This window comes from Electrophorus electricus, chromosome 13 (genome assembly GCF_013358815.1).
Source record: "Electrophorus electricus isolate fEleEle1 chromosome 13, fEleEle1.pri, whole genome shotgun sequence".
NCBI lineage: Eukaryota > Metazoa > Chordata > Actinopteri > Gymnotiformes > Gymnotidae > Electrophorus > Electrophorus electricus.
Window position 1 is genome coordinate 2,443,231 of NC_049547.1, and position 21,671 is coordinate 2,464,901.

Below are 21,671 nucleotides of genomic sequence, written 5' to 3' on the forward strand. Positions count from 1 at the left end.
ACTTACACATACATACACACATACACACAAACACTCACACAAACACACACACAAACACTCACACATACACAGACATACACACACACAAACACTCACACATACACACTCACACAAACACACACAAACACTCACACAAACACACACACAAACACTCACACATACACACTCACACAAACACTCACACAAACACACACACAAACACACACACACACAAACACTCACACATACACACACACAAACACAAGCACACACACACACACACAAACACTCACACAAACACATACACACACACACAAACACACACACACACACACACACACAAACACTCACACATACACAGACATACACTCTTTTCTCCTGAGCTCTGTGTGCATGTGTCTGTGTCACTCACTAACACTCTTCGCTAGCCTCTTCAGTCTTGTTGTCATAGTGATGACAATAAGGGAATAATGAATGCACAGTGGTGTCTTGGAGTCTGGGTGCTCCACCACGTTCTCTCTATGTCATGCTCCTACCTGGGGCCAGGCAGGAAGAACACAAGATCCTTGCTTGGTCTCCAAACACCAGTCCAACACAGTTGTAGGCAGTATATATAAGATCAGGTGAAAAATGAAGAGGTGAGATACAAGAGAAGCCAAACACTGCAATGGCAGTTCTCTGGAGGGAACTCAAAATTAACAATATGAGTTAGTCCGGAATGCGACTTACTGCTATATGCAAGAGGCTGCCCCCTGGAGCATGGGAGGTACATGACATACTTAGTTCAGCTTATGCTGACAGCACCTGTACATTCAGGCTGTGTGCTTAAATTCTTTGCAGGAGAGTCTGGATTAAGGCTGCACCTCACACCAGACCAGGCATGACATTCGTCTTCTGCATTTTTTCTTCAGGTCAAGTGAAAATCAGATCACCATGCACAAATGTTTTCTCCTGCTGGTCTTCATGGTCATCATTCTTCCTTCCCTTGGACTTTCAAGGTATATCTTCTAATACTGTATATGACGTGCAAAAATGTGCCCGTAGATACTTTTAGAAATATATTTTAGATGGAAAACAAGGCATTATCAGGAAATGCGAATTTAGTAGTGCCCTACCTATGACCGTTGTCATGGTTTGGTCCTAAGACCCATCCCTGTGTCATGGTTTGATCCTAAGACCCTTCCCTGTGTTATAGATTTGTCCTAAGACCCTTCCCCATGTCATAGATTGGTCCTAAGACCCTTCCCCATGTCATTGTTCGATCCTAAGACCCTTCCCCATATCATAGATTGGTCCTAAGACCCTTCCCCATGTCATTGTTCAATCCTAAGACCCTTCCCCATATCATAGATTGGTCCTAAGACTTTTATCTGTGTCATAGATTGGGCCTAAGACCCTTCCCTGTGTCATAGATAGGTCCTAAGACCCTTCCTGTGTTATAGATTGGCCCTAAGACCCTTCCCCATGTCATAGATTGGTCCTAAGACCCTTCCCCATGTCATAGATTGGCCCTAAGACCCTTCCCCATGTCATAGATTGGTCCTAAGACCCTTCCCCATGTCATAGATTGGTCATAAGACCCTTCCCTGTTTCATAGATTGATCCTAAGACCAGACCCTTCCCCTTGTCATGGTTTCATCCTAAGACCCTTCCCTGTTTCATAGATTGATCCTAAAACCCTTCCCCGTGTCATGGTTTGGTCCTAAGACCCTTCCCCGTGTAATGGTTTGGTCCTAAGACCCTACCCCATGTCATGGTTTAGTCCTAAGACCCTTCCCCATGTCATGGTTTAGTCCTAAGACCCTTCCCTGTGCCATGGTTTGATCTGACCCAATTTGTATGTTCTCTAGTTTGGATTTTTTCTTTAGGTGGCTCTTTGACAAACACTTCTTGGATGAGAAAGATGTGAAGTTCCAGTAAGTCAAAGCTACTTGTAATCTATTTGTCTGTTTTGTAAAAATAAACAAAAATATGTTTGCATAAATCCAACCAACACCAAATACCTATTCTGGCCTGTTTCTCAGGTGTGTGTTCCTGCCCGACAATGGGGCCTTCTTCGTGAACTACGTCATCACGTCCAGCCTGATCGGCACAGCGATGGAGCTCCTGCGGCTGCCCGCCCTGCTGGTGTACTCTCTCCGCCTCTGCTTCGCCAGGTCGAAGGCTGAGCGCATCCACGTCAAGCGAGTGAGTCCCTCACCGAGAGCAGCCTCACCCTCACCAGTAGAGGCGTCGTCTGGGAGTGGCATAACATGAGTCCTCTGTCTCACTAGCATCACCTGCTGGGCACAAATTCATCAGTCAACTTTAATTCTTCTGTTAGCCTAGAGTTCTAAACAACAAAGATACTAACTAAAACATTTTTTAGATGCAGTAGTGAGTCACTTTCTAATAAAACATGCTAATTCAATCCAGCGTGCTAATTGCACTGTCCCACCTTACAGAGTCAGGCCTATGAGTTCCAGTTTGGCTTAGAGTATGCATGGACCATGTGCATCTTCACAGTCACTATGACCTACAGCATTACCTGTCCCATCATCGTACCATTTGGTGAGTATGCATATGGGTGCACAGATGCACATGTTGGCTTTTTATGCAAAACACTGGGCAAAGTCTTCCATCTTGCCAACTCTCTTTGTGAGGAAACATTCGTTTTCTCTCCTGTCTATTTATTTAAGAAATGTAAACTCAGTCTTCTTCCAGTTTTGTTTTCACACCTGCTGGTCTGTTTGAACTCCCTCACCCACCCTACAGCACCTTTCCGCTCAACCTCCCTCTGTTCCTGTCTCTCAGCTTTCCCTCTAACTGTGGTGTGTGCTGTGTGGGCGTCTGAGCCATAACCGCTCGCGGCATCTCAGTATCTCAGTGTAACGTTGCTGTGAGGTGCGAACGCCACTCCAGCTTTCCAGACGAGCTAGACGCCCCCTCCGCACCTGTGCCGTCACCAGCACACGTTATGACTGTTTATTTACTACACCGCAGTCTGCCAGCATTGCTCCCCTCCACCATTATCGCTCCCCTCTGACATCGGCACTCCCCTCCGATATCGGCACTCCCCTCCGACTTCAGCACTCTCCTCTGACATCAGCAATCTCCTAGGTGCCAGGTTCGTTTGGAATCTGCTACACCTGGGCTTTGCTGTACAGTTGAGTAATATTGCCTCCTGGAAAGACAAGAGCTCTTCAGTACATTATAATCACCATGATGAACTATGATAGCCTTCATCCGTAGCAAATAAGCAGCTTTTGTACTTATATTAATATACTTTTAAAAAAACAACAAATCATCTGCTTCCATGGAGTGTTGCAGTGCTGGTACTCTGCTCATTGACATTGTTCATCATGAGCATCAAAATTTTCATAAAGATGTAAATCATTTGCTTTTGTAATTGTGGCGGTTCACGTGCCGCAGGGCTGCTGTATCTGATTCTGAAGCACGTTGTGGACCGCTACAACATCTACTATGCCTACGTCCCAACCAAATTGAGTCAGCACATCCACTCGGCTGCTGTGAGCCAGGTGCTGGTGGCCCCCATCCTCTGCATGTTCTGGCTTCTCTTCTTCTCCGTGCTCCGTCTTGGTAAGGCCAGCCCTGACTGCCTCCTCCCAACATCTCAGCTGTCTGACAAAATTCCAGATGGCGTTTCGCATATTTGTCTGCGGTTCTCATTTGCTAGGATGTTTGAGGGCTTGCAGATGGCATGATCCACTGAAGCAACACTTAAATTGTGGATAAATGAAGACCATGTCTGCACTGACACTTCTGTTGACTGACGACTTCTGCTCTTCAACTCTTCTAGATGATGACTGCAAGAACAAGTGTTAAACTAAACACAACATGTTTAATTCCATATTGTGTAACTGCTATATTTCTTTGGTTTCCAGGTCCCATGCAACCCATCACGCTGTTTACATTAATATCTTTACTCTTGTGTATCGCCTTCTCCTTCTTTGGCCTCTGTCTGAAAAAACTACAACCTGACAGATCAACAAGCTATCAGGTGAGCTTCAGAGTCCTGGGAAATGTAGTTTTAATGTATTACAGGGCTGAAGTACAACTATGCACTTTTTATAATCCTTGCAATGATGGCTGGTGTTAATAGCTGTGAGAATTGTTATTCACAGCTTGGAATGGCTGACAGATGCTTAACTAATGCAATGACATGTTTTTTAAATGCATACCTTAAACTCTTCACCCTTGCAAATCCTTTTTTTCAGATGTCTGACCAGCCAACCGAAGGAATGTATGGCGATACTGAGAGAAGCAATGCCTCCAACACCACCACTGCTAATGTACTGGCTTACAAACTCATTTCATACTTTGCTCTTTACTTTCAAATCCCTCTTAACTCCTCATCTCTTGGCCGCGGTGCATGTTGCGTGACCCCACATGCATGTTGCATGAACCAATCAATGACCACTTAATGAGACTGCCCTAGTCTACACCTGCTCAACTCTGCCATCCCCTCCCTGTCTCTGTCTGCTCAGCTCTTCATGGCGTCGGTCCTGCTGGAGCCAGAGCTGGGCCTAACACCCATGCCCTCGCCCGCCCACCAGAGTTATGGTGCCATGGGCAACAGCCAAGGCTCGGGACACGAGGACGAAGCGGCTCTGGAGAAGGACGCGGTGGAGACGCTGGAGACGGAGCTCCAGGATGCCCCAGGCACCTGCCGCTCCAGTCCTCTCATGGACAGCCCTGTGGACTACCAGTGACGGGCACACAGCCGTCCATCCCACCAGAACCTGAAGCCCCATGCCTCGCCATAGCTAGAGGCTGACACAGAGGCACCATGCTGCATTTTCCTTCTCCTCTGAGAGCTCCATGTAAGAAGTGGAGGTGGTGCAGTGAGGAAGGGCCCAGCCTCTCTCACTGTTCACCTTCCCGCCCTATACCTTCTGTCCTCTCCTCTCCTTCTCTGTTTTTCTTGCTTGTGCATTGAGACGCTGGAGTTGAAGGAAGTGTGACACGCCGGACCTCGGGGTTCGGAGGAGTAACTCCTCGGCCCCGCCCGTTTGAAAGGTTGCGTCCTTGCGCCGTGTTTTTCAGTGCTCACTGGGTGTCGCTGTCTTGAGAGGACTCGAGACAAGGGTCTTATGTATAGTTGCGATGTCAGTGAAACTAGACATAGGAAGGAATGTGTTTGGATCTTCTCATGGTTACTGCTCATCTTGGTGTTACTATTATAATGTAAGGGTGTTGCTCTTTTTGATTTGCTATTTGGAGTAAGATGTAACATTTCTCAATGAGGGAGTGTTGTGATTTATTATTATTATTATCATTATTATTATTATCATTTTTTTGTTATTATTACTGCTAAAAAAATTCAGAAAGCTAAAAGGATGATTTCTGTTTTCTGAACATTAACTGTGAGAGAGGGATCTGTCTCTCTCTGAGGTGAGAACACATAAATAATTTGAATTTAAAAGCTACACATATGGTGATTATCCTAGGGTCCCCCACCCCCCCTCTCTCTTTGTGTACTCATTTTCTGTGGTCCATCCTGAAATAAAAGCCACTTACGCGACTGGGACTGGAAAAAAACCCAGAATCAGTTTAGACAGCCTAAGCAATTGAAGAACCCAGACAAGGAGTCTAAAATACCAACAGCTCATCTAAGTTAGGCAAAACTTTCTAGTAAGTGAAGAAGAACACCATCGGCAGATTATGGCAGATAAACTTGACATTGCGCTGATTGCTTTATTTCAGCATTTGTCCAGTTAATGCTCAGACTCTCCAAAACTGCATGTTTTCTTTTATTACAAAACGACTTTCCTCACACATAACCTAATGAGGTCTGCAGTGCTCTTAAACTTGTGAAGTGTTGCCCACAGCTTCTATAACACTCCAATGCTCTTTGTAAGTTTTCTACGTTGGTCTTTGCTGCTAGCCGGTTCTCAGATTGGATTGGAAGGGGTTGGAGGGTCTCTTTGCCAAACTGAATGTAAATTAGTTGTGTTTTGTATTGTGCTCTCTTGCTGTGCCTTGAAGAAAGAATTTGACAAAAACAAACAAACAAACAAACACAACTTTTTTTTTAAACAAAATGTTTTGACAATCCAGCATGGCCTGTGATATGCTGCATGGACCAGAGATGACATAGCAGGGGAATACAAAGCACCAAAAATCACACTGTACAGAAGCCCTTCTGCTCCATCGTAAACACCACAACAAGAACGCAAGGAATCCTGTCAAGTTGTGCAACAGCCGTAAATGTTCCTTCAGTCATCAGTACATTCAGTTACTAACGCACCCACCCGCCCACGCACACACACAAACGTATCGATTTCAGCGAATCCTCAAAGGCAAACAAACGCACAGGCAGTACAAGCAGTTCTGTGAGATACGCCGACTGAATATTAATGTGATTTTACACGATCGGCTATATTTGCTAGTATCCGATACGTAGAGTTTATTTTCTTTGCCCACTGGAGGTTTGTGGAGCGTGTCTTAGGTGCGACAGGGCGCACATTACAAGCAGAGCTGCTGTACCCACTGTACTGTATCTCACGGCACAGGAACACATGGTAAATCAAAACTGTCCAAAAAAAAAAAATATATATATATCACACCACTCTGTTGTCAGTAGTGTTTTGTTTCACAATATTAAATGGGTGCATTTCTTTGTTTGATTTAGATGTTTAGTCAAACAACATTTTTCCTGTGAGTTCTGTTTATGTGCGGTCCAGTGGGTGTAGGACTTCTTTGCTCAGTAATGGGAGGTTGGCCAGTAGTTCTGATACAGGCAATACTTTAATGACAATGCAAACCCACCCATACTGAAATATTCAGGTGGTTGTTTAAATGTGCATCATGTGCCAGATATGAGATGGAAGCATTGAGATTACAAATAGGCAATTTGCTTATGTTTTGGCATTAATGCAGTTATTTCAGAGAGGAATCAAAGAAAATTAATTGTCATTTTTTTCTTGAGAAGCCTAGAGATCTACCGTTTAATGAATATCCTGCAGTCTATCCAGACTATCCATTCAGTCTCTTCTCAATGTTGAAATTTCATAACCGTTACGAATGTTACGAATGTAGTGTTACGAATTTCTGCCATCAGAAAATAAGATAATTTTGCCTGAGAGTGGCATGACAGTCTGTGCACCACATCCGAAAAAACTACCCCACCCCCCTCCAAAAAAAAGAGAACCCATCATCAATAAAGTACCGACTAAAAAGTGCACTCGTAAGATCGGTTTCACAGACTTGCTTTGCGGGCATTTAAAATTCATAATGGATTCCTCCATAAACGTGCTCCATTTCTCTGTCACAACAGTAGGTTACCATATAAAAGAAAGGCATATTCCATAGTGGCAAATTATGGAAATTTCCAAGAATAGGAGGATGGACTTGAGAATAGGCAATCTGTTTTCCATATATCCCAGAAACAAATTCGTACGGAAATATTTAACTACCTCATATTAATAGTGATGCGAGCTGTAAAACCTGATTCCTTGGCAATTTGATCTCCGTTCAGATATAAATTTCGGTCCATCTCAGCAGTTAATGTAGGGGTTCAAGGATTTTTGCTTCATCTATTTTTATTTAATTCTTCCGACTGTATTTAAAGTTTATATTTCATTAGAGAGACCTAAGAGAATCTCTCGTGCCCCCATTTAATCTTATTTTAAAATGTATATTGAAAATATATATTTCATGCCCATCTCCATAGTCACTAAAAAACATTTTGTGACCCTGTTGTACCGCACACTCGTGCCGAAACGGATGAGTGACTTTCCGTGTTAGCAGTTATTTCTGTGTCGCTTTTGCGGCTGAGTGCAATAGTTCAGAAGTGCAGCTAACAAAATCATTCAGTCTTTTAACGAGAGTCACTGATGTGGTTCCCCTACTCCTCTTTACCACAGGCAAGAACGGGACATACAGAGAAAACAGTCGTTCTCATGAGAGCGTTTTGGTTTAAAAAACAAAACAAAAACTGCACGTTAAACCAAGTGTCGTGAAAGTGTTACGGAGCATGCGAGCGTGGTTAGAAATATACTGCATTTAATGAAGAAGTTAAAAAGTCTTCTTGGGAAGTGTCTGTTAAGGACGAGTGTAGCGTGCTTTGACCAGCGATGAAAGAGATAAATTATACAGCAGGATCTTCCAGTAGAATGACCAAACCGCTGGAATGAATGTTATGTTGCACGAAGCACACGATGCTGAGTTTGTGTTGGTGATTCTCTCTCTGATCTGTCAGTCTGATCTGTCCCAGTACCTGGGGTGGTACACTCAACCTCACTGACATTGTGTGACATCCATCAGTACCTTCAGTTTCATTCATTCTAAATGACTAACAGAGAATGAGTGTAGAAAGTTTCCCATCGGCTCTTGTCATTAATTCAGCTGCTATCTTAAGGCGTCTTTTTAATTTCGCTGACAGCGTCTTCAGAGCCATACCACATAAAGCAAGCGTTTTAAATGCGTTACACGCTTCTCTCGCCTTTAGACGTAGATGGAAAGGAGGGTCATCTCCACTTCCCCACCCCACACGACTGCACCTAGACTCATCTCGACGCGTCAACACGAGAGGGAAACGGAGAAATTTGCTTGACATTTTCCCGCAGCCGCCTAAGCAAACTCCCTTTCCAGGCATAAGGTGAAGTTCCACCCATCTTTTCCCATACGCGAAACGGAATAATCTGTGTTCTCTGGCGTCCATTTCATAAAGCGAACACTTTTTTTTTTAGCAGACTGAATCCTTAACGTGGACGGGCATTGTGATGAATGTCACATTTACAGGGTTTTAGAATGTAGGTTGTAGGGGAAGCTGTCATTTGTTTGTATATTTTGGGCGTATGGCCCATCACCTCAGGTGTCCCGTAAAGCGTACTATCAGAATTATACTGTTATTTGCTTGCTCCCGGTATATGGGGCGGTATATGTAACCATAAGCAGTCGGCAGACTCGAGCAAACTGAGCTGCGTAAGTAGGCTGATCGTCAGCTCCCCGCCCTGGGGAGGAAAGATGCGGGGAATTATCGAGGAGATTGGCCGAGGCCTTGGCGAGCGACTGTGCCACAGATGGACACTACCATTGCCGCGGAGAACATTAGGAACATGGATCGACAAGTCCGTGTCACCGCGGAAGGTGTTGCGATATAGCCCATGACCTTATAGAAATACCGCGTAGAACTGCGCGGCCATGCGGCTGTTTAAAAGTCGGGAGTGCACGTCTGTTTGGATTAGCGCATTTGAAGAATAATGCATTAGCTCGCCAGCGGTTGCAAACTCACTTCGTCACCTTACTTGGTAAAGCATATGTAGGCGCGAGTATTACCTTAAAGGTGCTTTATACTGGGGCTGCATTGCTGAGAGATCCATAGTAAACGTGGAACAACACGTCTGCCATTACGCCGAATGCACTTTAGCAGCCCAGACCAGAAAAGGAAGTGTGCACTTCAGTCCCATAATATGCGTCCTTACCCGCGGCGTTTCGCACTCACCAGATACAACCCCGCTTCAGACTGCCGCGCTCAGCATCTCAGCCGTTGCCATAGTGATTTCCAGTGCCCTGTTTCCAAAACGCGCTGCAGACTTTCTAAAAATAATCACAAGTCCGTCTGACTGTTTTTTTTATTTTTATTAGTGTTTTCCACTTATTTACCTTTGCTAACATTTCAGGACGGATGTAGCACAAGTGTGTCTGGCCTGCGTATTTTGAGATTTTGAAAGGCAGTGTGCCCAGAGATATTTGAGTCAATCACTTTTACAGGAAAAAAAAGAGTTCTTGCCCTATTTTATATGGTCGTGCAAATACCCAGAACATAGAAAAAAGTTTAAAAAGTAGGAGCAATGTTAACTTAGATCTTGGTGAATTCGGAAGGCTTTAGATGTGTATATGGCAGCACCTTGAAGAGACACTGATATACGTCTAGCCATAGGATGTGTGGGAGGCATATCTGGAACCGTGTGGGCATCCAAGATTATTCTTATACATGACGGTTAGCTCTGAAAGAGACATGTGCAATGATGCAGTGAAACTGAATTCAGAAACACCTCGACTATTACATTGACAATTACACTGGAGTTCCCCAATATTTCTACAACTGGCACTGTCACAGTGGGTTTGGCCTTGGCTAGAGAATGGGAGAGAGAGAGAGAGAGAGAGAGAGAGAGAGAGAGAGAGAGAGAGAGAGAGAGAGAGAGAGAGAGAGAGAGAGAGAGAGAGAGAGAGAGAGAGAGCACTAGCTGCTCAAACAAGTCCTGGAAATTAGATATGAAGTATTTTAATTATATGGAATGATTGCTACTCATAGTTTTCATCCTTCCCAGGACTAAGAGCTGTCCATCTATGTTACATAATGCTATAGAACAAGAGAAGACAGAATACAATACATATTTTATAATGAAAATGCCAAAAGTTTATCTCCAAAAAAAAAAAAAAGACACTTAGAGTAATCTTTATTCAGGTCATTTGAACTTTGAACACTTGAGCTTGGAACAAATCCTGACAGAAAACATTGACAGAGCCCAGAATTGTCTGAGTTACATTTTGGATGGGTGAAGAAAACAGAAGATGAACAGGGGTTGTGAAGCATCAGTATTTTTGGTTGAGGAGTCAGGTCATATCATCGCTGTTCTTTAGCAGCTACAAAACTGAGGTAGACCTCCAGACACTTCAGATACAGAATATAAAGAGAATATCAATTATTACTCATTTAAACACAGCAATACACTCACAGAGAAATTTTAGGATTAATAGCTATCGACCACAAGTCTATTTAGTGCTAGGAAAATATTACACTCTAAAACACTGCTTACAATAAGTGAGGCCTTTTTAAAAGATTGAGAGAATGTGCCTAGTAAAGATAATGTGTCTAACAGTTTATTTAAATTAACTTGATCATGTTCTACTGAAAGTCAGTGAAGTCTCAGTGGTTACTGCAAAGCCAGTCGTATAATGATCTAATTGTGTTATTGACAGAGAGAGAATAATTATTTTCCACAAAAATATCATACAGCACCACCAAGTAATACCATTATGTATCCACATACATGATGAAATAAATAAAAAATTGCCTGTAAATACGGTAGTTGGTATGATACAGAGGAACAGATACAAAGCAAAAGACTAAAAGGTTGTGCAATATAACACTTAGTGCCAATGTCAGGGTGACTTGGCACATTTTAAGATACTTGGCATTACCAGTTCCAGAGTAGTAGTATTTCTTATAGAAAGTGGAGCACATTTCTGTAGTACTGTTAAGATTCTATTATACTTTATTTATAGCAGCAAAAAGGATATCATCGCTTTTAACATCTAGGGCTTAACAAATACCAATAATATATTCAACTCTCCTGTCAATATTTGTTACTTATGACTTGTACAATGTGCAAGCCATGTAAAAGAAACTCGTTAAACAGCAAATGTCATTCAACTGCAGCACTATAAGACAAATAAGGTGAAAAGGAATTTTCAGACCTAATTATCTTATGTACCTAGGTTTCAGCTGCACCAGTGCTGAATTATGACCTCTTCATCGAACTCAGTAAGGAGATCAGCATATATATGACATAACAGTCTGTTCATGATAACAGTCTGGCCGAGTCCTTTGTTAGTGTATTCGTTTATAAAAATAACTGTGATATATGAACATGTAAGGTAATAACATTGCACCAAGAAACTAACAGTCTTTGAAAGGTTGTGGGGAAGCTTTTGTTATTTTGGACAGGTAAATGAGCCTGACAGTTCTTTATTTACAAAGACGTTTCATCCTCTAACTGACTGCTTATTTTCTCCTGAAATTCTTTTTTAGAGAAAATTATACATTAAACTTGGAAAATAATCTGTTCTGTTAGGTCATTGAACAAACTTTATGTTGAGGTTATTTACTGGGCATTAAACTATTTATCATCTTATCAGATTACTAGTCAGAGCATTCTTGGGATCTTAGTAGAAAAAGATCAGGCCATGAGACTTTTCAAAGCAGAAAGGTCTCACAAAACAGCCCAGCTCCTGGAGAATAGGCCGACTGGTGCATAGTCTTAACTCCGTTTCATGACACCCATGTAAGAAACATCAAAAACAGCACAACACCCATTACAGATAGTTTGAGGAGACACAGCGAGTCATTATATACAAGGCCAGTTCCATCTCTGAAACATCAACCTTAAACTCTTGCCTCTGCTTCAGAAGATCAAATCTACAAGTTATTGCCCCCATAGCTTTCATCATCTCTAGCCACTTACTACAAAGGTCCCAGATACAGGGACTTTTAGGCAGTCAGCACACAACTCATCCCAGCAGATCAATAAATTCATCCTTTCTCCAGTGCTTAAGGTACTATGTCCTCCCTGCCCATGCTATTCTACCCAGCAGCCACATGCGAACCACTGGTGGGTCCACGTCAGTGTAAAGCTCACGTCATCTCTGGCCTCTGCTCAGTTGGATTTGTGCTCTCCGTTCTTGGCCCAGCCTCTGGTCATGGCTGACACCACCACGCTGTACATGTTGAGCCACGCCTGGCGCAGTGCCGTGGTGTAACTGGCGCCCAGACTGCACTGCAGCATGTGGAGCAGGGCTTCTCCAACCACCTGATCGCATGAGCATACAGAGATATGAGCATGGAGACAAGGAGGCTGCACCGAATAAGCCAGCTGTTCTGGAAATGTCTTATTGTTCTTCAACTGGTGTCCACACAGAGGAGATTTTAAAGGGCAGGTTACATTGCCGACATTGATTAAATCGTGTAAAGGATTAAAAAAATAAACATTTTCTGGACAAACCCAGAAACCCCTGCTAGCTCTGCTATGCAGTCCAAGTCTAGGCCATCATGGAGTGATAAACCTCTTCACTATTATATAAAATTTTTACATGCATGCAGATCCATGCATGCTCCTGCTCTGAACACCGAACGCTGGCGTACTTACGGCGAAGGACTGGGTTTTAACACCCACAGCATGGTGCTTCTTGCCCAGGTTCAGCAAGAAGTCTTCCAAAGAATGCAGGTCATCAAGATGGTTGACGGCTGCGTCGATCACCACCATCACCTGTAAATAGGCACGCACACTCAGTGTTTCCACGTGTAGTCACTATTGGCAAAAAGTCAGTTTTAGCCGTCAAGTACAACAGGGGAGATGTTTTCAGGCACAATTAATCGAGAGCGGATAGGGATGGAGGAGACCGCATCGGTCTCACCTTGGTGACATGGTCGAGGAACTCAGGGCTGGAGAGGCAGTCCGGCACCGCACCACACTTGGTCTTGTAGCTGAAGAGGCTGAGCAAAGCCGGGTCCAGTTCGAACAGCCTGCGGAAGACACTGTTACATGATAGACCTCTCTATACATCGCTGATGCTTTACAGAGTTGTTCGGAGAGGCAGACGGGCTGAACCGAAATGGGAACCTTGCTTCAGCCTGTCGCCAAGCAACAAGTCAAGCCTCTGCTTGAAGTATGGTGAAAAGCGGCAGGCAGCCATGAGATGACAGGGAATGTTTGATGCGATTGTTTATTTAGGATAAATGAGGGGCTTACGTGCACATACCTTACACTACTACTTTGATTAAATGTCATTTATCGGTCATTTGAGCCAGCATGTTTAAAGAATATTGAATTCATCAAATGTTAATTAATTTTACATAAATTAATTAAATACATAAATTTCTTTTACACTTAATACTACAGTATAAGACTACACCCACAACTAGTTCTACTTGGTGGCGTTTCCTTAAAAACACAAATGAGAAGACAAACAAGTAAATGGAAAATAAAGTTAAACTGGTCCTCCTTAGAAGGTCAGAGGACATGATGGTTGGGAAAAAACATATTGTAAACATATTTGTTAAATACATTAGCAGCTTCATTGTGTCTAAAACAATTATGACATTAAATGAATGTGAAATTCATCTGCATCTCCATCAAATGTGGTTGCTCATAAAAGTGAATACAGTCTCAATATTTTATTCAGTTCCAACTTCCGAACTAAACTGGTAGATCCTAATCCAGATGGTCCTACCTGGTAAACATGACAATGCCGTGTGGGACCTTGTTCTTTCCCAGTTTCTCCCAGCTGTCCCGGATCAGTTGTTTGTCTTTGCCTGAGAGTTCCTCCATGCTGCCGCTCAACGCCCTACTGCCTATGCCTGCACAGGAAGATTGCACAAAGTTTGTGTCCTCCTATTTAAACCACGACTTCTGATCCACCGTTCCCATTTCTTTAATCACGCTATGAGGAAGATCCTTACTTCTGCTCCGCCTGAAAAGAACAAAAAAAGGAGTCAAAACACGCAGCCATTTACGAGTCTATGGAAAATCAGGGAGCCCTGTGTAAGTGTCATTTCAGAACAAGAGAGGGATGAACTGCAAGCAAAAAAAAACTTGTCAGGAATGCTACCTTCATTCGTGTGCCATTGCCTCCTATCCCAGGGTGGTGCCGTGTGCTAAGGGGACGTACCTTTGCTTTCCTGTTCTAGAATGACCTTGCTTTCTCAGTGGCTTCTTCTGCCTCTTTCGGGCATTGGGATTTTGAGGGTGTTTCGTGGGAATATGTGCATGTGAAGCCTGCAGTCCTTGTGTTTGCTCTCTCTCTCTCTCTCTCTCTCTCTCTCTCTCTCTCTCTCCCCCTCTTTCTTTTGCTCCCTCTCCTTGTCTCTATCTCTCTCTATCCCTCCCTTGCTCACTCGCTCCCTGCTCCCTCTCCCCTTGCTGAAGCGGGCTTCTTCACGCTAGTTTGACGTGCGGTCACGGTGACATGACAGGGGAGTCTGCATCCTCCTTCGCTGTCTCCTCATCAGTCTCCCTTCTCTACCTTTTACCTGTGATTCGCCACGGAACGCTCCTACATTTGCTCATCCTCCTATTCAGTGTGCATATTTATGTAGTTAACGAGGAGAGACGGAACACGGAAACAGACGAACAGATCCGAGCTCTGTGTTGCTCCTAGCGATAGGAAGATGAAGATGTCAGGAGCCACAGCTCCTCCTGCAGGTGAGATCCTGGCTGTCAACAGAAGGACAAATTTTATTTCTTCACAAAGAGTAGAGTTAAAACACAGAGCAGCCCTCTGCAAAGTCTTGAAAAATAGGTACAACATAAATACTTTCCCAGGTACAAAATAAATAAGTCAGGAATGCTGTGTTTGTGAACTGCACCATACCAAGTAATGTACTAAATAGCCAGTGGCTTTGCCAGAGATTGTGGCACTATCTTAAATTTATTTACACAAATAGCAACTCTACAGCTGCTGTTAGCAAAAAAAGGATGATCGTTTATTTATTTATTTTTTTCTTAATTGTACAGTTTATTTTAGAGCATATGTCAAAGGGCTGATCAGGTTAGTGATTTCAATTCAGTTTCAATCAGTGCAAAAAAGAAACTGACCTCATACATTCTCCCAGGTTTATAAAAGCACTGCTGTCATTATGAAGGACAATCTGTCAGGGAATGACAGGGTAGCAAGAGAGAGCACAGTTGCCATGACGACCTTGCAGAAGCCCTTGAAATGCTGAAAGCTCGGGCCACATCTCTCAGATCCCAGGCTGTTTTCCTCCCGTCGGATTCTCGATTAAGCTTGTGCGATATTGACAGGCAGCGTAGCCTACATACTGCTTATGGGACCACGTGTCCCATATATTTTGATATTCTCTGACAGACGATTTACATTTACATGGTGGCTAGGTTCAGTGTTTTGTTTTTTCATCCCTCAGTATGGCCTCAGTGAATTAAGTCAGTGAATTCTTCAAGGCATAATATATCTTTTACCTACAAAATGCGTAATCCCAGCCAACTTTACATTTTGTACTCTAGGTTGTACTTTCAGCAGAACAAATGCACTGATTTCAGTTTTATTAACTCAAAAGATTTAAGCGATATGTTTAAACGTGCTGCAAAATTTATGCTCTTAATTTCTGAAACTTATATCACCAAAGGAATCAGAAATAGGATTGACAACGTGTTCCCTGTAAGACTGGTCCGGGTACAAGTTGTCTTGAAGTGGTAGGCCACAGAGGCAGTGCGCGAACATGATGAGAGAGAAATAACTGAGGCTGTTTGCTTTAGCGGTACTGTGGCTCTAGAAATAGCCAGACTTCATCCCCAAGATTTACATCTCAGAAAAGGGAGGTTCAGATGTGCCTTGTCCCAAAAGAGAACTTGCTACGTTATTCCTGTAGTCATTCCCGTTGGGCTCAGGAAATAAAGCTTTTCTCTGTGACAGTTATAGATAATAATTATGGTACCGTTGTCCATCACTACATTGACTTTGTAGACCCACAGTTGACATGCTGCTAAGGGTATTTGCTTGTATCGCATGGTAAATGTTGTCTAATTCAATGTTTGTTATTATTTTGTGGTACCAACCCCCAAGAGACTTCCTTCTCGCTGCTTCGATAGGTGTAACGTCCTTCGTGTGGTCTCAAACATGAGCTAATGGGTAAGAAGTAAAACTTAAGCAAACGTGTTTTAATATTCAGTTCCCTTTGGTTTTTACCTATTTGTTTTTGGCCTGCAAGTGTTTTTCTGCAGTCCCCAACACATTTTGATCCACAAAGCCCAACTTGTCATTGATTTTGTTTATTTTACTGCGCATGCTGTGAATCATAATCACCCTGCCACAGCAGAAATCACTTCTAATCACAATATGTAAGCATTTACAAACAAATGGCAACAAAGAAATGAGCTACATCTCCCGGCTCTGGATGGCTTACCACATTTCTCAACAAGCCTGGACTGTTGAACTGATTCTAGATGCCGGAATGTGCCAGTGTTCTTGCGCCTGACCGCGCCGTGCTCCCCTCCGCGGTCGCCAGGCATGCTGGGACCGTGTGCCAATGCCTCGCTGCCTGTCAGCTGATGTCTTAGCCAGGGGCTCTGCGCTGTCTTCTGCTCCCTCCTCACTGTGGCCGCTGTCCTCCCATGACCCCACCCTGCTGCAGCCGTGGTTAATTTCACCCTCTGTCCTTGCAGTTGTTACATCACAAACACATATGCTTACGTGCCAACAATAGAAAAAGCCTGCTACCAAGGCTAAAATCATACATTTGTCTATATGTAAGTATAGTATTGGACATTCAGCGGGAGAGACAGTTTTAACTTTACTGGCCATTAGAGAGGAGCTACGCTTATGTTATCCTGTAACACTGTAATAAGTATTTTTCATGTTGCTTGTATATATCTTTCGCTGTTTGTGGTTACGGGAAACTATTATAACGTACCACTTATAGAACAGAGCAGTTTAAAGAATCCAAATGTTTGCCATTGACAAGTAAACTAGAGTTAATTTGTATTTAAATATATAGGTTCCCCAGTAACCAGCAGTCAAGCACAGTTAGGAAACCGTGACTCACGTGTACTGCAAATATGCACCCTCGTTAAGATCCCGCTTTGCGTGAGCCTGCATACCTTTGCTGGGTCCCCATCTTAGAGCTATGATCATCACTATCAGAGTCAGCATCCTTATGATTTGATCTGTGGTTTTCATCATTTTCTCCTTTGGATCTCACAAAGTCTTCATCCAGGCCTGCTTGCGCTAGAGTGTTTCTATATATGCGCTCAACATCGCTCTTTGCATTTTTCTATGAGAAGGAAATTTGTAAATATGAAACAAGGAAAGGAATGTTATGGCTGCAAGCTTTGGTTGGTAGATAAACAATTAAAGCATCCATGTAGATTAAAGGTAAGTCATGCTGGTATGTTTGAAACTTGGAAAGGACAAAATTCTGGGTTTGTACGCACCTGTGACACCTGTTCAAAGAGGTATGGGCGGGTCGTGACTCGAGCTCTCATCTCCCTCAGTTCTCTCTTATAATCTTTCACTCGCTCCCGATCGGCCTGTCTACCGGTGCAAAAAAAGAAGAAGAAAGAATTCAGTTAGTCAGCTGATTGTTGTACTGACCAAACCTAGTCCTGTCTGACACATATGGCCACAGAACAGGGCACTTGCCTGTGCTGCTTGAGTTTCTCCTGGTACACTTCTTTCAGGCTCTTGTGGGGGTCCATGGCCTTAGAGCGTGCCAGCACTGCTCTGCTAATGGCTTCAGCATTCATTCGATGTCGTTTCATCCACTGAGCGTTTTCCTGCTCCTTACTATCCCTAAGCTCCAGGGACTTCCTGAGTGGTGTGGAGAGAAAACAAGGAGGAAAGTGAAATCAGGAATTGTTTTAACTGATAGGCCGGTTTCCTAATCACAGCGGCATGTATGATAAGTGATAAGTCCTGCATCTTCACGATGGTGCGCATTAGTAATCCGTCAGCACCACGGCACATGTTAATAAGCGATACTCGTGGTTGCTGTGATACTACCAGGTGTTTGAGGAACTTCTACCTTCCTGGAGCTTCCTGCTTACCTTATGGCCATGGACCTGCTCCGGGCAGCATCTGTTATGTATGTTGGAAGAGTGTCCATGGATAATGATGTCAAGCCACAGAATGAATGACTTTTCTTTAAACTGCTCTTGCATGTATATGTCTAACGATACAAAAATGTAATGTTAGAGTTTATTAGAAGAGAAACAAAGACTTTAAATAAGAATGCAATGTCCATTTTTTAAACTATGCTAAATGCTAAATGTACCAGTTGTTCGTCTGGCCTGCTCTTGCTCTGGCGTGGTTGAAGTGCAGATGTGCGCAGCTGGAATGGTTGGCAGAGGGTGATCTCCCTCTGTTCTGCTCTCTCCTGCAACTTGCTCTGGAAGGCCTGGTACAGCTTATCAAAATCAGGCACTTCTGCGTTGATCTTTGGACGGAAGGATGGCTTCTGCTCCAAGAAGCCCAACACCTTGCTCTTGGTCCTCTGGGCAGTGCGTGTTGGGCAGTCAGCTCGGTGAAACAGGTTCTGGATGGGGGCCGAGGAGGCCCTGAGGGTCTCCTGAGCCCTCGCCTGAATGCGGAGCTTCCTCTGTTGCTCCGCCTCTGAAGTGACATTAATCGAAGTTTGCAGTTTGATACCTTGCAATAAACGAGCAATTGGAAGCTTAAACTGAGAGACTGGAAGTTACTTGTTTAGGATAAATATGAATCATAGATCATGACGTTTCCAGGTGACTTACTGACTGCACAAGTAATCATTAAAGCATAAAATAAGTTAAAGACATCAAAAATGATCTTTGTTTATGGAAATTGAAATTTGCTTAAAGAGCACCTTTCAGATGTTCAGAGATTGCTGGGTCTGTAACTTCTTTAAGTGTAGGCCTCCTTGCGGCAGCGTGTTTCCTGCCTTCTCTGTGCTGCTCAGGGCCTGAGCCCTGCCTTGGCCTGCCTCTCTCCCGCTCCTCCCTCTGGTGGAAAGTGAAGGGCCTCTGCATGGTGAGGAGGAACTCTGTCCTCTGCTGCCGAGCCTCGTGCCTCGCTCGCTCCCACTCCCGAACCATGTCATCATAGCGGGCCCGGAAGATGTGCTTGGGTACGGGCGCCGCACGGAACTGCTTCTGACACTCGGCCCAGGCCATTTCCTCTTTGTCAAGTGGGATATCCTGGAGATGGGCCGTTCTCATCATGCCTTGAGCCACATTCGGAGCAGTGCCTGATGTCCATGCTCGCCCGGGCATGGGGGTTTTCTCCCGACTCATCTTGGAGCTCAAATCAGGTGTGGAGGAGGAGCGCTTTGGTTTATTAAACCTTTACGTTTGGAAGGTTTCACACAGGCATTACCATTACATACAACAACCTCATTACATTTCAATAAACCTGCACTAACATTACATTCAACAAACTTACAGTGACTTATTTAAAAGGTGTATACAAACGTCTTACCCAGTGATGATATCCCTAACAACTTTTGTAATGAGAAGTAAAACTGGGCTTACATGTAGATGTGCCCTCTGTTTTTGGAGCTGTTTCTATCACCACGGGTGTTTGCCAGTGGCCCGTGTGTCTTGACTGGGGAGCCGGTGTGTGAGGACAGCAGTGAGTCCTGCAGTATCCGCCCCTCTAGATCGGCCTGGTGCTCCAGCTGGACCTGCTGAAGCTGCTGCTGGTGTGCAGCCTTCAGGGAGGCTAAACGCAGCTCCAAAGATGCCTCCGGCCGCTGCCCATCCTCTAGAAAGGACTGAACTGTCTCTGACATTTCCATCATGCCACTCTCAGTAACAGGTTCTTCAAACAGGGAGCCCTCTAACTGGGAGAGGGGGTCTGGAAAGAGGAGTAGTTTAGCTTCACATTAGCCTTTTATATGAAGTACATAAGGCGAAAACCTCTCCAGGGCGAGAACAGGAAACAGCACCATTCGGAAAACTATTATTGAAAGGTGTGTCTAAGTTATACAGGGTGACCATACGTCCTCTGTTTCCCAGACATGTCCTCATTTTTGGACCTAAAAATGTGTCCTGCCAGGATTTCTAAAATGCTTACAATTCCCAGTATTTGGCCTTCCTTTCATGCTGTCATTTGCTTTCTATAGCTGCCATACACTGTGCGGCTGTTTTTTCCACTGCTTTGGCCATTCTTTATACGTTCCCTCTTCTCACATGCCACAATTATTCCATCGTGTACACGCCCTAGGGGCAAACATTGGTCAGACTACTTCTCAGCATCTGTATATGTGTGTGTGTGTGTGTGTGTGTGTGTGTGTGTGTGTGTGTGTGTGTGTGTAGCTGCTTTATGGTAGCATATGGTCAGGGCACATGAAGTTTACCTTCCATATGAGCTTTTGTATGATGCCTTAACAAGGCATAAAATGCCAAACATAGAGCTAATTGTGACGCTCTGAAGGTCAGGCTCATTTTATAGTGATGTCTGTTTTATCCATGTGACAAAATAATTTGACATAAATCAGTCTTCTTATGATCCTACCCCACCACCTACAATCTGATTAAATTACCTTTAGGCTTATAAATCTAATAAAACAAATCAAAGCAAATATCACAGAATTATAGATGTGAAATAGGCAGAGGTTGTGTGGACATCTGTATTAGACTAGATTTACATATAGAAAGGAATACGATTATCTGGACATATGGGCCCTGAAGGCAATTGTTATTGGTCATGTAAGTAAGTTTAATAAATAAATTTGTTAAAAGTCCTCAATCCTCTTTTTTAAAACTAAAATATGGTCACCCTAAAGATATAGTATTCTCTAATCCTTTTGTGCGTCTACTTGTATGGAAAGGATGAAATTAGCATCATCATTATGATCATCATGGTCATTATTATTATTACTTTAGCTGAGCACTACTGTTTATATGCAATAACATTCTGTAGGTTATTACTATGTGAAATTTTCCAAAAGAATAGAACACGTTTGCTTGTCTTCCTTTTATGAAAAGCACGCCTGCTGCAATCATACGTAGGGCTCTCGTTACTATGGCAACCAAAACGCCGAATCCACAACACGTTCTTATTTTGTGGAAATCACGTAAAAGCAAGCTAGCAACATTCACGAGACATGCATGTGTATTAAAGCAGCTGTACAGAAATGTGCTAGTACCAAGCAATTTCATTAATTTGTTTTGTAGACTATTTGTTTCCAAATGACTTAAGCTTTAAAAACAAACCCCGTCTAAAGATCTAGCTAACTATTTCAGTTCTCACCAGGGTCTTCTGATTCATGGTGCAGCTGACATGATGCAGTCGCAGACGAAAAAGAGACATAATCCGGCGATAGAATTTTACCTTTAAATTTGTTTTAATTTGACCTTTTCCTTTCCACGGATCGGTCGCCAAAAGCCTCTGGCCATGATGTGCAGCAAACTAGTGCCCACCCACAAGCGTTACGGGACACTTGGGTATGATCGCACTTTGAACTGAAAACGGAG

At 43.5% G+C, this 21,671-nt stretch overlaps 3 protein-coding genes across 10 annotated transcripts in view; 1 reads left to right on the plus strand and 2 right to left on the minus strand.

Moving 5' to 3' along the window:
• The window catches only part of tmem63c (transmembrane protein 63C), a 28,469-nt gene extending 22,435 nt beyond the window's left edge, over nt 1-6,034 (plus strand). For both annotated transcript variants that reach the window (XM_027025517.2, XM_027025518.2), the window contains exons 16-23: nt 891-977; nt 1,830-1,895; nt 2,004-2,166; nt 2,424-2,529; nt 3,391-3,558; nt 3,864-3,979; nt 4,197-4,271; nt 4,467-6,034. In XM_027025517.2, coding sequence (XP_026881318.2) covers nt 891-977; nt 1,830-1,895; nt 2,004-2,166; nt 2,424-2,529; nt 3,391-3,558; nt 3,864-3,979; nt 4,197-4,271; nt 4,467-4,691 — 1,006 coding nt within the window. In that variant the 3' untranslated portion in view covers nt 4,692-6,034. The remainder of the gene's footprint in view (nt 1-890; nt 978-1,829; nt 1,896-2,003; nt 2,167-2,423; nt 2,530-3,390; nt 3,559-3,863; nt 3,980-4,196; nt 4,272-4,466) is intronic.
• A 4,226-nt stretch (nt 6,035-10,260) lies between these two features.
• On the minus strand, nt 10,261-14,530 carry ngb (neuroglobin). 2 transcript variants are annotated; one of them, XM_027025489.2, is made up of 6 exons: nt 14,377-14,530; nt 14,168-14,178; nt 13,939-14,065; nt 13,123-13,231; nt 12,855-12,974; nt 10,261-12,518 (listed from the first exon to the last, which is right to left on the minus strand). In XM_027025489.2, exons 3-6 carry the CDS (start codon nt 14,034-14,036, stop codon nt 12,366-12,368), a joined length of 480 nt encoding a protein of 159 aa, XP_026881290.1. In that variant the 5' UTR covers nt 14,037-14,065; nt 14,168-14,178; nt 14,377-14,530; the 3' UTR covers nt 10,261-12,365. The 2 variants fall into 2 exon arrangements, with proteins under 2 accessions (XP_026881290.1, XP_026881291.1); XM_027025490.2 differs by lacking the exon at nt 14,168-14,178.
• Nucleotides 14,531-14,605: 75 nt separating this feature from the next.
• Nucleotides 14,606-21,599, minus strand: fam161b (FAM161 centrosomal protein B). 6 transcript variants are annotated; one of them, XM_027025498.2, is made up of 10 exons: nt 21,529-21,599; nt 19,725-20,049; nt 19,061-19,536; nt 18,494-18,831; nt 18,267-18,388; nt 17,863-18,030; nt 17,655-17,754; nt 17,322-17,494; nt 16,628-16,879; nt 14,904-14,921 (listed from the first exon to the last, which is right to left on the minus strand). In XM_027025498.2, the coding sequence occupies exons 2-9, from the start codon at nt 19,991-19,993 to the stop codon at nt 16,636-16,638; spliced, it is 1,890 nt and encodes a 629-aa protein (XP_026881299.2). In that variant the 5' UTR covers nt 19,994-20,049; nt 21,529-21,599; the 3' UTR covers nt 14,904-14,921; nt 16,628-16,635. The 6 variants fall into 6 exon arrangements, with proteins under 6 accessions (XP_026881300.2, XP_035388592.1, XP_026881296.2 ...); XM_027025499.2 differs by having other exon boundaries at nt 14,606-16,879; nt 19,061-19,494; XM_035532699.1 differs by having other exon boundaries at nt 14,606-16,849.
• Nucleotides 21,600-21,671: the final 72 nt, after the last annotated feature.